Source organism: Typopeltis vanoorti, chromosome 20, assembly GCF_054136105.1.
Source record: "Typopeltis vanoorti isolate ZY-2024b chromosome 20, IOZ_Tvanoo_1.0, whole genome shotgun sequence".
NCBI classification, from domain to species: Eukaryota; Metazoa; Arthropoda; class Arachnida; order Uropygi; family Thelyphonidae; genus Typopeltis; species Typopeltis vanoorti.
Window position 1 is genome coordinate 97,884,624 of NC_143568.1, and position 16,571 is coordinate 97,901,194.

A 16,571-nucleotide genomic window follows, 5' to 3' on the forward strand; every position below is an offset into this window, starting at 1 on the left:
GAAGGTAACACAGAGGATTGCTGCAATAATGAGAAGGACACTGACCTGCAGAGATAAAACAGTTATCATTCCGTTGTATAAGACCCTGATCAGACCACACTTGGACTATTGTTCTCAGATTTGGTCCCCAGGATTTGAAGGGGATAAATTAACTGTGGAAAGGGTACAAAGGCAGATAACAAAGATGGTTTCAGGACTGTACAATGATAGTTATGAGGATTGGCTGAGGGAATGTGGACTGCAGAGTTTGTTGGATAGAAGAAGGAGAGGTGATATGATTGAGACTTTTAAACTGTTGAGAGGTGGTTACAGGGTTGACACTGGTGAGTTCTTTCACTTGGTTGAACAGCAGGAAGGAGTGATTACAAGAGGCCATCCCTGGAAGTTACGAAAGGAAATTGTGAACAAGAGGGTGAGGAGTGGTTTCTTTGCATGGAGGGTGGTTGAACCATGGAATGCATTGCCTGATGGAGTGGTGAGAGCAAGAATGGTCAATGAGTTCAAGGAGTGGTATGATAGACTTTGTGTTTCTTAGGGGGGTACCTCCCTTCGATGAGTCATGATAGACTTTGTTTCTTAGGAAGGACCTCCCACGATGAGTCTTTTGACTCCATGGAGGCCTGAATAATAATAATAGTAATAATTATCATAGCATTCCATATCAGTTGCCTAGTCTATTTTGTAATACTGGTAAAAGCTGAATCTCTCAGAATTAATTAGCGAACATTATCAGCTGATGGCAATATAAGGATACCACCTCGGCCAAGAAATTCATAAGAAGATTCAGTAAGCTAACATCAAAAGGTGATACTGCTGAGTCTGAAAATCTTGGCAGTCTGACATGGAACCCATCATCCAAGGCTTCAAAAAATACACTATTTTGGCTTCTATGCAATGTCATCTGCCCATAGACCAATCAGCAGCTATGTCAATTAACAGCACAGATACTTCTGTTCATTGCAGTGGTTAATACATTAATGTAAAGAACACCATGACCATTCTGTAATGCCCTGTAGAGTTTGGAGCTATAATCATCCCACACTTTTCCAGCTGTGGATGAGTGTGGGTGTATTAGATACATAAAAATTCCTTATGCCCAAGTGCATTATTACTGAAGTTTGGTGGCGGAGGTTGTGGTGGTCCGAAACTGTTTCTTTTGGTGATTCAGACCTTTTTGTTGTATCTCTTGGAAGAATAAATTCTAGATATGCAACACTTCTTGGTAATACAGTGCTTCCTACATAGTAGCAGTTTTATGTAACAGATCCATGTTCTTTTGATAAAACATTGCACCATGTCATGTCATAAATCTTATTATAGCTTGAGAAAAATGATGCAGAAAAACTTGACTGGCTTGCATAGTCTGTCTAATTATGAATACTTTAGATATTTATCACCCAATTAAACATCGCCCCTGATGGATTATAAGACAAAAATATAAGAAAATCTCCAATTGCTATTTTGTTTTTATTACAAGAGAAAGATTAATGCAAAATGATTACATAATAATATTAATTAAATGTTTGCTCTACAGAGATATTGGACAATAAAAGTGTTTATAATTGCTTCTATATTTAAATTATAAGCTGTGTCTGCCTATATCAATATATTTGCTAGACCAACAATCTTTCTTGGATTATTGCTGTTCTCAAATAACTTTTAATCAGTTTAAGCTTGGAAAAAATTCTTTCTGCACTTGCCACGCTAACAGGAATTGTAAGTGTAGTGATGGCACCTACTGCAATATGGCTGAACGGTCACCCTTGTTCAGCCACACCGTGAGGCAGGTTACCTCTATGCTACACCCTGTCGATGGTACTGACTTTAGGGATGAACTTGTAATGTCAGTTGTAGGCCAAATCAGTAGTCCAACAATAGTATGGAATGGTGGTTCATGTTAAAGAAAGAATTGCACTAGTTCTTATGTTCTCTAGCAAATATATAAATTTATGGAATGGGAGGGAGGAAGAAAGAAAGATAATCATATTGCAGTGCTAACAAAAAATAAATCATTAATGCAATCTTATATCACCACAAGAAAAATTTATTATTATTATTATTACACTCACATCCATGGAGTCAGAAGACTCATTATTGGACTCTCACTAACCATTTTTCACACAATACTTATCATACATTTTTCCTTAAATTCATTCGCTGTCAGAGCACTCATAACCATCTCTGACAATCCATTCCAGTCATTCACCACTCTTCAAGCAAAAAATCTAGTCCTCACATCCCTACTAACCACATTCTTACATAACTTCTACAGGTGATCCCTAGTTCTCTCCATATTTGTCATGTATTGAAATATTTATTTTGTATCAATCTTATAGAACCCCCCCTCCCCCCTTTAGTGACTTATAAGTTTCTATCATGTCCTCTCTTTTTTGCCTACTTACCAAACTTTGCAATCTACACATTTTCAATCTGTCCTCATATGGAACATTCCACAGACCTTCCATCATCTTGGTCACTCTTCTCTGGATCTTCTCCACCAATATTTCATCCCCAAGAAATCAGATCTGTGCACAGTAGTAGTCAAGTAGTAGTCAAGACTCATTATCTCTATTTATAAATGGAGATAGTAACCTTCCTGTCTCTGCTTGTCAGTATGTTCTCCAACATCTAAGTAATCCTTTGAGCCTTGATAATTTTTGCAATATCTTCTGAACTTTAACTCTCTGTCCACTGATGAGGCTCAGGATTTCAGGTGAAATCCCGAGCCTCATCAATTTCCTCCAATCCAGTACCATCAGTGTAATACACACTATGTAATCTTTTCATCTTGAAATGTATAGTGCCTGCACTGCCAACTTATTTAAATCATTCTACAGAATGTCTACATCACCTCTATTAACTATTGCCATTCACAGTTTTACATCAGCAAACTGAATACTCCCACCCTTCTTAAATCATTCTCTATATCATTAATGTACAAAATAAACATTAGTGACCACATTAGAGCACCTTAAGACACTCCACTAGTCCTCCTATTCTCCTGGATTTTACTCTGCTATATACTACTCTCTGGTATTTGACATCCCCCCCCTCCTGCCATCATCACTCGGATTCATGCCACCAGCTTCATATCCATTTGCTACAACTTTTTTTTGTTGTTGTTGTTGGGGGGTGGACTCTTGTTAATGAAATTACCCATCCATTTAACTGTTCTAAAATTTATTCTTTTAACTGAGCATTCAGTTGATTCTGTTTGCACTTAACACTTCTATTTCCATGCACTGCTTGCTTTTTTCTCTTTCAATATTTGGCATACATTGCTACTTTCAGCTGTTTCTTAAGTCTGTCATAATTCACTGCATTGTAGTTTGATGTATAACTCTTATTGACTAAGACTCCTTTTTAGGCTAGAACTACATGGACTCTCTCACACCAGCTGTTTTACAAGCTGGTCATTTATTCCATAACCTCATTTATGGATGCATCCTCTGATGCTATAATTAGATCTAATACCATCTGACTTTTAATCCCATCAGCATGCTTCAAAGATTGTTTCTTAGAAACTATGAATTTTATTTTATTTTTTTATCCAGTCTGTGTTACTATAATTAAAATCACTTGTAACAGTTAACTGCCTTATATCCATCAAGATAATTTGTCTATATATTTCATTATCATTCATTTCTGGCCTATAGCATACTCAGTATATTTCATACTGTTAGCCTCTACTTCACAGTCCTGATCCCAGTTATCTCTCGTGTTGTCACTCCCCATTCAGTGTTGTCATTATTTGCAATACTTTTTTTGTCATTTCACTCCTATATTCATCATAATGGATACCACTTTTAGCGAACAGTATCTGTAATGCAATATAGTAGATTCTTGCATAAATTGCTTTGTTTTATTTCCTCACTATAATATAGCTATTAAGAGAGCCATTTACAACAAATTAATTAACCAAAAATCAAAACTTGTTTTACAGAAGCAGATATCTGCCTTTATATGATATATATGATATATCATATAAATTTGATATATGATATATCATATATCAAATTTATATGATATATCATATTTCTATAATTGAATTATAACATTAAGTTTTGCTGGTGATAGTATGCAGTGAGCACAAAACTTAACTTTTTTGTTGTTATTGTTCTATTTTAGACATGAATATGTTTATGAGAAGAACTGTAAGAAGATTATTGACTGTTTAAACATGACTACTACTTTAGGAACAGAAGTACCTATGCTGCAGCTTAAATTAACAGGATTATTATCCGCTGACTTAATTGTGAGTTAATTAACTTTGTGTATTAACCATTTATTCATTTATTATTTATTTATTTATATATTAACTGCATGTTGATAAACTTGGAACTAAAAATCCAGAAATTTTGCATTTCTGCAAATCAGAATTGCAGAAGTAGTTTTAAGAGAAGAAAAGCATTTGAACAGCTGAGAAACATGGTTAACCAAGACTGCTCTTATTTTTTATGGAAATAAACTACATATAAAAAGTTAATAAATTATATTTACTCAGCTGACCAGTTCTGTTAATACTTCATTTACATATTTAAAGTGCACACAAAACTCAGTGTGTGCCTAGCACACCATTACATATTATAGAAACATAATATCTGTTATGTCTATTGTATGCACCTGCATATTTTTAGTAACAACACGAAGTATGGCCTAACCAAATTGAGCCATTAGTTCACAACCTCACATAAGAGTTGGCTAGATCATGTTCATTTTAACTAAGTTATTACAGATTAAGTTAGCAACCTTCATTATCAGTTTTACAGATTCTTTCAGAAACTTTTTAACTTACACCTGTAGATTACATCCTTGTTCTGTTATGGATTTTTGCTAACTTTTTTGGCTAAATGAATAGCACACCTGCTCTCTCCATCCAACAGGTTGTGAGCTCAAATCTCACTGCAGGCATGGATGTTTGTGATACTTTTAGATCAGTGGTCACCAAAGTGGTCGATATAACATTGTTAGGGGTCGATTCAGGCTCAGGGGTCGATAGAAAAATATAAGACATCATTGTACGGGTAATATTTAATTCGGTTAACTTGGATTATTTCCGCCCTGAATGACAATGATGCAATTAAGAGAGAATCGTGGGAAAAGTGACATGAATAGGACCTGTAAGATGGAGCAGTGTCATGAAAATAGTTACGGAGGCCAATCAAGTAGGCCAAAATGACGTATTTACCAATAAATGGATGTCGTGGTTCCTACCCGGCCGGCGCGGCAGGAGCGAGATTGCAACACGTGTGTGGTTCTGATTTACTTATACTTACACATATTCGATCCCAGTCTTATTTTTTGTGCATCGTCATACAAGTGAGCATTAATGTTCTAAAATTCATCAACATACATATTATAATTCAATTGTTATTTATTCACGAACTAAACTTCTCTATGTTGAAGAGTTGAGCAGGAATGGTAGTAATACCAGTGATATTAATACCAGTATATTAATATCACTAGTAATACCAGTGATATTACTAGTGATAGTAGTAGTAATAGTAATAGTAATATAATAATATATACTATATAATACATACAATAAACACTGTAATTATAAAATAAACAATCGAAAAACTCACATAAGCGTCTTTTTTGCCTGTCCTGTTATAATTACGTAATAGTAAAATAGAGGGGGGTCGATAAAAAGTCAAGAAACTCTTGAAGGGGTCGATGATCAAAGAAGTTTGGCAACCCCTGCTTTAGATGGTAGATGTATTTTCACACCAGATGGTTAAATTCATCCTTCTCATTAGAGAAGTGGCTTGAATTGAAAACATTCCATGCTTGAACACAGAATTTCAAGATTATCTACTCCTTAGCCCACCCATGGTACAAATACTAATATACTATAAAGGAAGTATCTGTTATAACTAAGCTGAAGCACATTATTTGGAGATGGAATTTTTAGGTAACATCCTCCTTTTCAGTTAATATCATCATGCATCAACTGTTTGATTCAAGCAGAAAGAGAGGAAGCATCTTTATGCCAAAATGCAGGCATTATATAAGAACAGAAGCGTATGTGATAGAATGATACTGGTGGGGCATCTTTTACCCCCTCCAAATGAGATGCACAGGGAGTTTGTTCTTGAAATGTCTTAAGTTTTTTTATTTATTTTTTTAAATCATCATTCTGTCCATGAAAGGGCCCCTCATAATGGAAAAAAAAATCATGATAAAAGAAGCCTTTTTTACCAGTATATTCTTTTAATAACACAAGCATTATTTCTCTAATGGAGATACACATGTATACTGTGCGATGGCATTGCTATTGGGTTCATTACTCTGACCTTCTATTGTTAATTTTTATCATCATCAGAATCCTGACACATACCCTCGGGAGTTGTGCAGGATATCATGATGATGAAATCTGAAAAAGGTATAAGACAAGGCGCCAAGAGAAAAATGTTAAAAACAATACAGTTATATGGTGTAAATGGAACTCATATAAGGCAATACTTTGAGTTGTAAGTTATGGTTTTACCTAAACATCCCTTGGGGATATATATATCAGGAAATTGATGATGAAGTTATGGTTTGATGTTGTGAGACAAGGGTGTACATTGTCTCCACTGTTATTCATCATCTATATGGATCACATTATAAAGAAAGGTGGCATTAAACCAGATAACAAAATTGGAGATGTTAATCTCAGCTCTTTACTTTATGCAGATGATGTTACATTTCTAAATAAATCCAATAAAAGTCTGCAGGATTCCCTGATTGAACTAAATAACTATTGTAATAAATCTGATATGAAAAATCAGCAATAATAAAAAAAAAAGAAGACAAAGACAATGAATGAAAACACGAAGAAGCACTGAAAACATCAACTGCATCCTGAATGGAGAACCTACAGAAAACCTACAAAGCTGGCATGGTAGGAAGCCAACTGATTAAAATTATATGGAATAAGAGAGAAATTAGTGAAAACCTAGCTATATACCAGAGTGTTCAAACCATTTTAACTTATGGATTTGAGAGCTGGGTTAGAAATAAAATACATGATTAAAGACTAGAGACAATAGATATGAGAGTTCTGAGAAAGATTCGTGGAGTCAACAGATGGCATCAGTGGCAGTATCACATTAAAAATGAGGATATTATGAAATAATCTGACATAGCATTCAGGAATGTCTTTGCAGAGCTAATCTCAGGAAAACCACAATGTAGATCAACTGATATAGTAAAAACTCCTTAGAAAACAAAAATATAAGATCTGATAATACTGAAGTCTTGATAACAGATTATGGAGGAAAATTGTCAACAGAAAGTCGGTAATCACGTATCTTTTTCATGTAGTACTATCATGATATCCTGCACAACTCCCGAGGGTATGTGTCAGGATTCTGATGATGATAAAACTTAACAATAGAAGGTCAGAGTAATGCCATCGCACAGTATCCATGTGTATCTCCATTAGAGAAATAATGCTTGTGTTATTAAAAGAATATACTGATAAAAAAGGCTTCTTTCATCATGATATTCCAGATATACCATTATATATGTACCTCTGGAAACTTACTTCCCTTTAAAATCCATCATAAAGAGTCCTTCCATTAATTTAATCCTGGATACTATCCCATTTATTAATAATTTCTGCTGAGAAGTGGTGACATTATGTTGTTTCATGTGAATTATCTACATCTTACACTGGAATGTTATATTTCATAAAACAAGAATAATATATATTGGCATGTATGTACAATATAAAAATTATTTTGTTTCACCTAATATTCTGCAGGCCCTGTTGAGTAAAGTGTATAATGAAAGTCACACCAGAGAATCATTAATAGAAGCTGCAATTCAAGGAATGGCTGGAAATGAAATAGAGGTAAGTAATGATTGACTTTTTATAATCACTAACAGTTCTTTAAGTTAAATTATATATACTTTGTCAAACAAAACAGTTTTATTTCATGTTTTACTTAGAAATTCCAAACTTCAAAGTTTGGAATTTCTAAGTAAGAATTTCAAAGTTTTGGAAATTCCAAATTTGCAAACTTCAGAAGTTTAAAATAATAATTATTATTATTATTACATCCTCCATGGAGTCGGCAGGCTCATCATGGGAGGTTCATTCAAGTGACAACATATTTATCATATCGAATCTTAAAATCCTTAACACTTTTTGCATTAACAACACATTCTGGTAATGCATTCCATTCACTGACTAGTCTCCATGTAAAAAAAAACATCCTCACACTCCTCTTCACCACACTCTTACATAACTTCTAGGGATGACCTCTGATTTCTCTCCTCTCACCTTCTACTCTTTTTATATAAACTCATCTGGATTAATCTGATAAAATCCTCTCACTAACTTCAATGTCTCTATCATATCACCTCTTTTCCTCCTATCCACAAAATTCTGCAGTCTACATTTTTTTCAGCCTCTCTCCATAGCCAGCAGTCCAAAGGCCTGATATAGCCACTAGGTTAGCCTAGTTGCTATGCGCTTTGCAGTCATATGCCTGGGAAGGAGTGTCCTAAGTTCGATTCCCATCGATGACGTGAGGAGCTCAAGGATCTTCCTCAGTCATAACCAAGTTAGCCAGTCTTGGGCGTGGACAGCCCCCCCCCCCAGTTTAATTGGGGTTTTTCATCCTGAAAGCAGGCAAACCAGCCCCCTGAAAACACTGACTACAGTCATAGGATACCTCAAGGAATAAGGAGTAACCAGCTTATTCCATTGGATTTTGGTTCCGAATGCCTGCACAGTAAAAATTGTAGGTCTATGCATGAGCGTAAATTAGGAAGGATCTGTCAGTAAAGGTAGATTTTCAATAAACACTGGTTGATAAATTATCGGAGGCTATGCACATAAGAAGGATGTCCAAGAATGTAAACTACAGCCTTTTAATGTAACTTGACTCTGAAAACATCACTTGTATGGCATGCAGAAAAAATGTAAACCATCTCTTTGATCAGGAATTTAAACATGATTTTTAGCCATGTCAGACTTCCAGTGCACAACATGGCAGTGTTCTACTGAGCAGTGAAACCCATCTACCAGCATAGTAGACTTTTATTTTTATGCAAGCTAGTGGTATTAATTTACTAGCTTCCTTGTTTTGCCCAGTGTTGAAAAATTTATCACTCTCTGATGACATGAAAGAAAAAAATAAAACAACTTCTCTCGAGATACTGTGACACCAAAGTATGGGATACTAGTTAAGCCTAATTAGCATGAAAAAGCTAGTGAGAATTGACTGAAATACTTTGTTTGCAACCAACCAAAAAACCACACTCTGACTACACTCTTAGTTTAACGGAGTCGATAAATTCCTTGGAAATTGAGTAAGGGTGCATTTAGAAGTGTGAGGGTATTTAATGCATATCAAGAGCAGTAAATGAGTTACCAGTAGAAGTGGTGAGTGCATCATTTGTGAATATGTTTAAAGGGGCTATGTGTGAGCTGAGTGGACCTTTTCATTAAGTTCTTGGAATCCCTAGAGATACCGTTATAAATACTTCCTGCTTTCTTAAGGTACTAACTTATTTGACATACAAAAAAAATTAAGATATTATACTTTCTAACTGGCATGTGTATGTTTTCATAACACTGTTTCATATTGTAAACTGAATTAATGTAATTTATTATAATTTCAGGAAGAAGTATTCTCTGGTTTGCTATCAGATGAAGAACTAAGGGGTTTACAGTGTGGTGTAACTAGACTAAAGAGGATAGGACAGGTTGGTGTTTCAGTAGATTTTGTTGATTTAAAAAAAAAAATTGTGTATTATATATGAGCATTCATTTTTTTTTCTTTATAATATTTAGCTGCTGTCAAATATAACATAGTAATTAATGCAACCATTATAAGAAGGCATATTTGTTTATAAGAATTCTTGGTTGATACATGATTTGGAAAGTTTTGTAACTCCTTGGAGATATCAAATAATAACTAAATCTAATTATATAAGGGAGCTAATCAACACTGACAATTATTACTATTGTTATTATTGCATAAGCACCTCCATGGAGTCTGAAGACTAATTGTGGGAGACCAAACTATCCACACAGTACCTGTCGTACTTTTTCTTGAACCCACTGACAGACAAAGCACTCGCATCTGACTCTGGCAACTGATTCCACTCATTCACCATTCTCCAAGCAAAAAAAAAAAAAAGTAAAAAAATCTAGTTCTTGCACCATTTCTGACCACACTCTTACTCAATTTCCAGGGATAACTTGTTCTTCCCCCTCTGGCCAAGTGATGAAATATTTTCTCTGCATCAATTTTATTAAGTAACTTTATGTTTCTATCATATCCCCTCTTTTCACTTATCAACCCACAAACCCCAAATATCCTCATAGGGAGCATTCTGCAAGCTACTCGCCTCTTCACTATTTCCTCATTTCCAGGAAATCCAAGTAACCAGACCTGAATAATCCTAGCTGCATGCTAGTCACCTTCTCAAGGCTCTGTGATTGGATCACTACCATTTAATTTGTATATAAATGATACATGATACATAAGGGTTACATAAAAGGAAAGATAACTTCCTTATTTCTGCTTGTTAATGTGTTCTTCGATAACCAAGTAATTCTACGTGCTATATGGACAACTTTAGCAGTATGCCCTCTAAACTTCAACTCCATCTACTAGAATCCCCAAATCCCTAGCTTCATCAACTTCCTAGAGTAGAATTACATCAGCGTGGTACACTGTATGTAATCTTTTTATCCCAAAATGCCTATCTTTATACTTTTCCATTAAACTGACATCTGTTATCTTTTGTCCATATTGCCTTTTTAACCCTTTGAGCAGTAAAGCAGTGTATATGTATGTCACCATGCTTCTGTACCAAAAAAAAGTATTGACGTATGTATATGTTCAAATTGTAATTGTAGTAAAGCTGTAAATTTATGTCAGTTTTTACAGAGAGGCACTGAAACTTCTTAGCAACTTTCCTAATTATTTTCATGCATTGATATGCTGTAGAAGATGATATATTTTTTTAACTCACTGATCAAAGGGTTAAACCATCCTGCAAGCTCTCTACATTGCCTTGATTAATTATTACCCCACCCAATTTTGCATCATCAGCAAACAACTGAATATTTCCCTTCAAATTATTTCTTATATTATTTTTGTACAAATTAAACAGATCCAATCACAGAGCCTTGTGGCATTCCACTAGTCACCTGCTTTCATCTGGATTCTGTTACTCCATATGTTACTTGTATCTACCCATCAGCAACCCTTTATCTATTTCATTAGTTTCATATCCATTCTCATTTGTTCCAGTTTGTGTAACAGAGTTTCATGATATGCTGTCACATGCTTTTACAAAATCCAGCTGTATCATTGTGTAATCATTCTTCTTCTTATTATTATTACATTACACCTCCAGGGAGTCCAAAGACTCATCGAGGGAGGGTACCTACTCTACAGCTCTCCGTCTCGACCGCTTAATTCAACAACTATAATGAACTGCAACTATCATCATCATCCGCACCAGCACCATCTACTGCCTGCCACCACTAGTATTTTTACAGACAATCGCATACATCCATGCCCATGGCAGGATTCGAACCCACAGCCTTTTGGTTGGTGAGTAGATATGCCAACCAGGCTGGCTATCCAACTCAGCTGTCACTCATATAAAAAGTTAGTAAATTACTAAGCCATGACAAACTGTTCATAAAGCTAGGTTATCCCCATAGAGTATCATATCTTATCTACCCATTCCTGAATTGTCAATGATCAGCTTTTCCAATACTTTTGCCGCTACTCCTGAGATGCCGATTTGTCTGTAATTTGTTACTGCTGTCTTAGAGTCTCCTTTATGCAAAGGAATGATTTTGCCCTCCTTCCAGTCCTTTGGGACTTGATCAGAGCTGAGACTTAAGATAAACAGCCTTGTCAGAGGCATTGCCTTCCTTTGCACAAACTGATATCCCTAAGATGATGGTTTATTTTTTAACAAAGGAAAAAAAAAAGGAATTAAAAATGTTTATTTTTACAGCTATTTTGCTTGCTTGCTTCTGTTTAGGAGAGTCCCTTTTTTTAATGTCATTGGCTTTTTACTCAAGAATTCTTAGGGCATTGCAGATGTATTTTTAGAGACAAATATATGTAGCATAATAGAAGAAAATTCGCACATACCTTTTCTTTTTGATGTTGCGTTTTTTAGTGTTTAAATGTTCTGGAATAGGGATTGCAGTCATGGAAGTGTTCTTGTAGTCTTGCCCTTAAAGATCTGATGGTAGAACCTGTGTAGGTGATATCACAGTCTTCTTGGCAGAGAAATTTGTAGACTATGTTGTGGTGGTCTAATATTTCTTTGCGTTATTAAAAATAATTACATAAAATATTTTAATGAAAAAAGTCCAAACATAATACATTTATTTTTAATTCTCTTATTCATGAAGAAATTTAGACAGTAAAAAAAATAAAACAGTGCAAATAAATTACTCCTTTTTTGTATCCATGTTACAAAAATATATTGCTGCTTACTCTGCACACCTCAGAAAGATAGGAAAACTGAGATCATTAATCTGCCAACTGTTCATTGTTGAATCCTAAAATTTATTTGATGCATAAAAATCAGTTATCTTATAAAAAGTATAACTTATATACAAATATACATAATCTTTTTATTATGAAACGTTTGTCATTTAAAAGCAAAAACAGTCATATTCAGTTGTTATCAGTGATTATAATTCAGCATCAAGTTCTGTGTCCTGATATTGCTTAATGTTAAGTGCCAGATGACTTTTTCATGCCAGTTTCAGAAATGTTTTACATGTTTTAGCTATATAAAACTACAGCCATTGAAGAGTACATTAAATAAATTTACAGAATGTTATGCATTTTAGGACCTTAGTATCATTAATGATGATGGAAAGACCTGGGTTTGAATCCTATCTAGGATGAAAAGAACCTTTTATAAGGGCTTTAAAGCAAGCTAGTCAGTTTTATACAAAGCCGTCAGGGAGTTTTACTTCCCACAAAACAGGCAAACTAGCCAAAAAAAGGCATGCAGTTAAGATATAATACACTGGCTTTATAACCATAGTTGCTTCAGCTGTAATTATAAACAAACACAAAGTGCAAAGATAATAAGCCGAAAGGTTATTTTACTGGTGAATTTGTTAATTGACAGGGAAATGGTAAATCCCGTTTTATTTTATAGCCGGGTACGAAACTCGGGTCGAAATCCATCAACATCCATAGAGTTTCAATGCCGAAAAAACTATCGGCGGAACCAAGTGATTTACACTTGGTTCCGCCGGTACAACACAAAGTGCATATCACTTGGGTACAACACAAAGTGCATTTGAAGGTGTATATTGTTGTGCAAATAGTAGTAATTTACTTCATGATAAACTTGTCATTAACCTCTTCACATTGGAAAACACTCATGTTTGCTAATTTAAAGTATGGTTTTTCAAAAGTGACAGCAGTGTGTTAATGCTATCCAGTTAAGTCACATAATAAAAACAAAAGAGGCATTAAGCATGGCTTCTCCTTCTTATTTTTATTACAAGAGACCTCCAGCAAGCCAGGGACTTGTCAGAGGGAAGCTACATCACACACCCTAGTTGTCATTTCTTGAATTTATTCAACACTACCTGTACTCACCAGCTCTAAAAGCAAGTCATTCCATTCACATACGAGGGATTTTCATTAGCAGCACACCTCTCCTCTACTATCTTGTCTATCCCTTCCTAAAAATTGTTCCTGATGCTATTGGCCTTTGTGTAGAGACATAATAAGTCATCTCCAGGCTTTTTTTTTTTTTTTTTTGTATACCCACCTCTATAGTCTACATAACCTAGTTGAACAGCTTGCAGATCTGATACTTTACTTATGCAGAGCAGACATCCTTGCACATACTTGATAAGTTAAAATCAGCTGAGCATACATTCACCCTTTTATTATAATCACATAATCGAACACATCCATTCCATTATCATAGTTCCATAATTTAATTGTTCTTACACACAGATTCTCACCATCCCTCCTATTATGGTCTAGCTTTCCTAAATCTCTCATATAATTTCTCCAGACTTCTGCAAACAAACACATTCAAGTGAGAATGCATTTGATATTATGAGAACTGTTTATTATGTAGATAATTTTTTCCCTTCTGTTCTGCCATTCTTTAGTTACCAATGGATTATTTACTTAATTCCTCTGTAGTGGTAAAGTAAATAAGCACATAAGGCTGAGATCCATTTTTCCCAGTTACCCCTATCTTGTGTAACTAATTTTGCTGCTGTCTGGCTCTCCCAACCAGCACTGTTCTTCTTTCTTTTTCTGTCAAGTTAGTGTAGGCCTTACCCTTTTCCCTCCAGGATCCATGGCAAAGCTAGTTTGAAATCTCTCCCATGACCAATCCATTCTCATCTGCATCTTTTTATTTCACTAGCTGTACTTTTTTGCTTATATAATACATAATACTTATATAAAGTGTTTATATCATTTCCACCTTTAGTACCAATTAGCTCCTTTCTGATTGTATATCAGTGTTTTGATGATATTAGAACTGTTGTTTGCACAATCTCAATCCACCAACTGTTATTAAAGGATTCCATTTTATACCTCTCCTTAGGTGTAACTTTTCTCATAATCCAGTCATTGGCTATGTTAACAAGTAGTACAGCATTATGCAATCCTGTCTTACACCAGTTCTTATTTTAAATGATTCTTATGTTGTTTGCTGTGCAATTGCACAACTTTTATTTACTTTATACATTTCTTAGGCAGTTGAGCTTGGCTAATGCAAGAAGAATGATTGTTGTGGGAGATTTTAACTACAGCAGTATAAGCTGGGAAGAGGAAAATGCATGTAGAAATAATAAGGGAATAGAATTTCTAGAATTTTTAAGAAACAGATGTCTTGGGCAACATGTACTAGAGGGAACAAGAGGTTCAAAAGTTTTGGATTTGGTCATAACATCAGAAGAGCTGATAATAACTGAGATGACATCTCTCCCCTCGGTTGGAGAGAGTGACCATGTGGTTTTGACTTGGAAGATGAACAGACTTGCAAGAGTATCAAAAAAAAGGGAACACATGCAGAAATATAAGGCAGGTGATTATAATAGTCTTAGATATCAACTTGGAGCAGTTCTATGGAGGGCGGAATTGGAAGGCCAGGATATCGTTAGTGCTCGGGAAATTGTGAAGGAATATTTGTTAGCAGCAATAGTAAGCTGTATTCCATGAGTAAAGAAGCAGACACAATTTGGTGAAAAGTGGATGACAAACAATATCAAACAGGAATTGCAGGTGAAAAAGAGATGATGGAAGAGATATAAGGAGAGGGGTGGAGAGCAGATGCATGAAGAATATAAGGCTCAGGCCAGGAGAGTGACTAGTATGGTGAGGAAGGCAAAACTGGAATATGAGAAGAGATTGGCACTAAGATCCAAAGAAAATCCTAAGGAATTTTTTAGCTATGTGGCCAGTAGGAGGAGAAATGATTGTGGAAGATTAACATTGTGGGATAAAAATGGGAATAAAGTGACTGATGCAGAGGACATAGTGGAGTTGTTCTATGAACACTTTATTGGAGTATTTCATCCTGGAGAAGTAGGTTTTAATACTAGAGGGATAGGGCAGGTTCGGGGTTTAGAGGTGCAAGATGAGAGTATGCTCCAAATACTGAGTACTCTGGATGTCAGTAAAGCTGTGGGACTGGATGGTATTCCACGGGTATTGAGAGAATGTGCTAAAGAATTGACAGCTCCGTTGACCTGGCTTTTCAGTGAAATTCTGGCTGTGGGAAAGGTACCCAAGGAATGGTAGGTAGGTAGGAAGGAAGGTAAGATAGTGCCATTGCATAAGGGCAGTAGCAGATTGGAAGTGTGTAATTATAGGCCAGTTTGTGTATCATCAATAGTTGTTAAAGTCTTGGAGAAATTAGTGAGGGCCTATATACAGTGTTAGGCAGATGAGGGTAATGTTATCTGTGAGAATCGAGATGAATTTGTTAAGGGGTGCTCTTGCTTTAGTAATATGATTACCTTCTATAATAAAGTGACAAGAGCAGTTGATGAAGAAAAGGCATATACTCCCATTTTTTTGGATTTTGCAAAGGCATTTGACAGGGTGCCACATGATAAGCTGATATTTAAGTTGCACATGGGTTTAGATGTCGGGTTAGTCAACTGGATTCAGGAATGGCTGTCTGATAGGTATCAGAGAGTTATGTATGGCGGGGCAATATCACAGAAGCAAAAGGTTACAAGTGGGGTTCCACAGGGCTCAGTACTGGGACATGTATTGTTTAACCTGTATATCAATGACATTGTTAATGGATTGTAAGGGTATATTTAGTTTTTTGCAGATGATGCGAAGCTGGGAAGGGTTATTAGTAATAGTGCAGATGTGGCAGCCCTGCAAGAGGATTTGAATAAACTAGACAGATGGGCAAATGAATGGGGGGGGGGGCAGTTTAATGCAGCAAAATGTAAAGTCTTGAAGTTTGGGATACATCGATGGGAAGCTGCATACTCGATTGGAGGAGCTGTACTGGATGAAGTAGAGGAGACGAGATCTGGGGATGATGATTGATAGAAAACTGAAATTCAGAGAACATATTGC

The 16,571-nt window shown here is 35.5% G+C and overlaps 1 protein-coding gene across 2 annotated transcripts in view; it reads left to right on the forward strand.

Annotated features, from left to right (window-relative positions):
- Positions 1 to 16,571, forward strand: part of LOC150095698 (hydroxyproline dehydrogenase-like) — a 128,871-nt gene that overhangs the window by 82,124 nt on the left and 30,176 nt on the right. For both annotated transcript variants that reach the window (XM_090410573.1, XM_090410572.1), the window contains 3 exons: positions 4,129 to 4,255; positions 7,751 to 7,840; positions 9,619 to 9,702. In XM_090410573.1, coding sequence (XP_090266699.1) covers positions 4,129 to 4,255; positions 7,751 to 7,840; positions 9,619 to 9,702 — 301 coding nt within the window. The remainder of the gene's footprint in view (positions 1 to 4,128; positions 4,256 to 7,750; positions 7,841 to 9,618; positions 9,703 to 16,571) is intronic.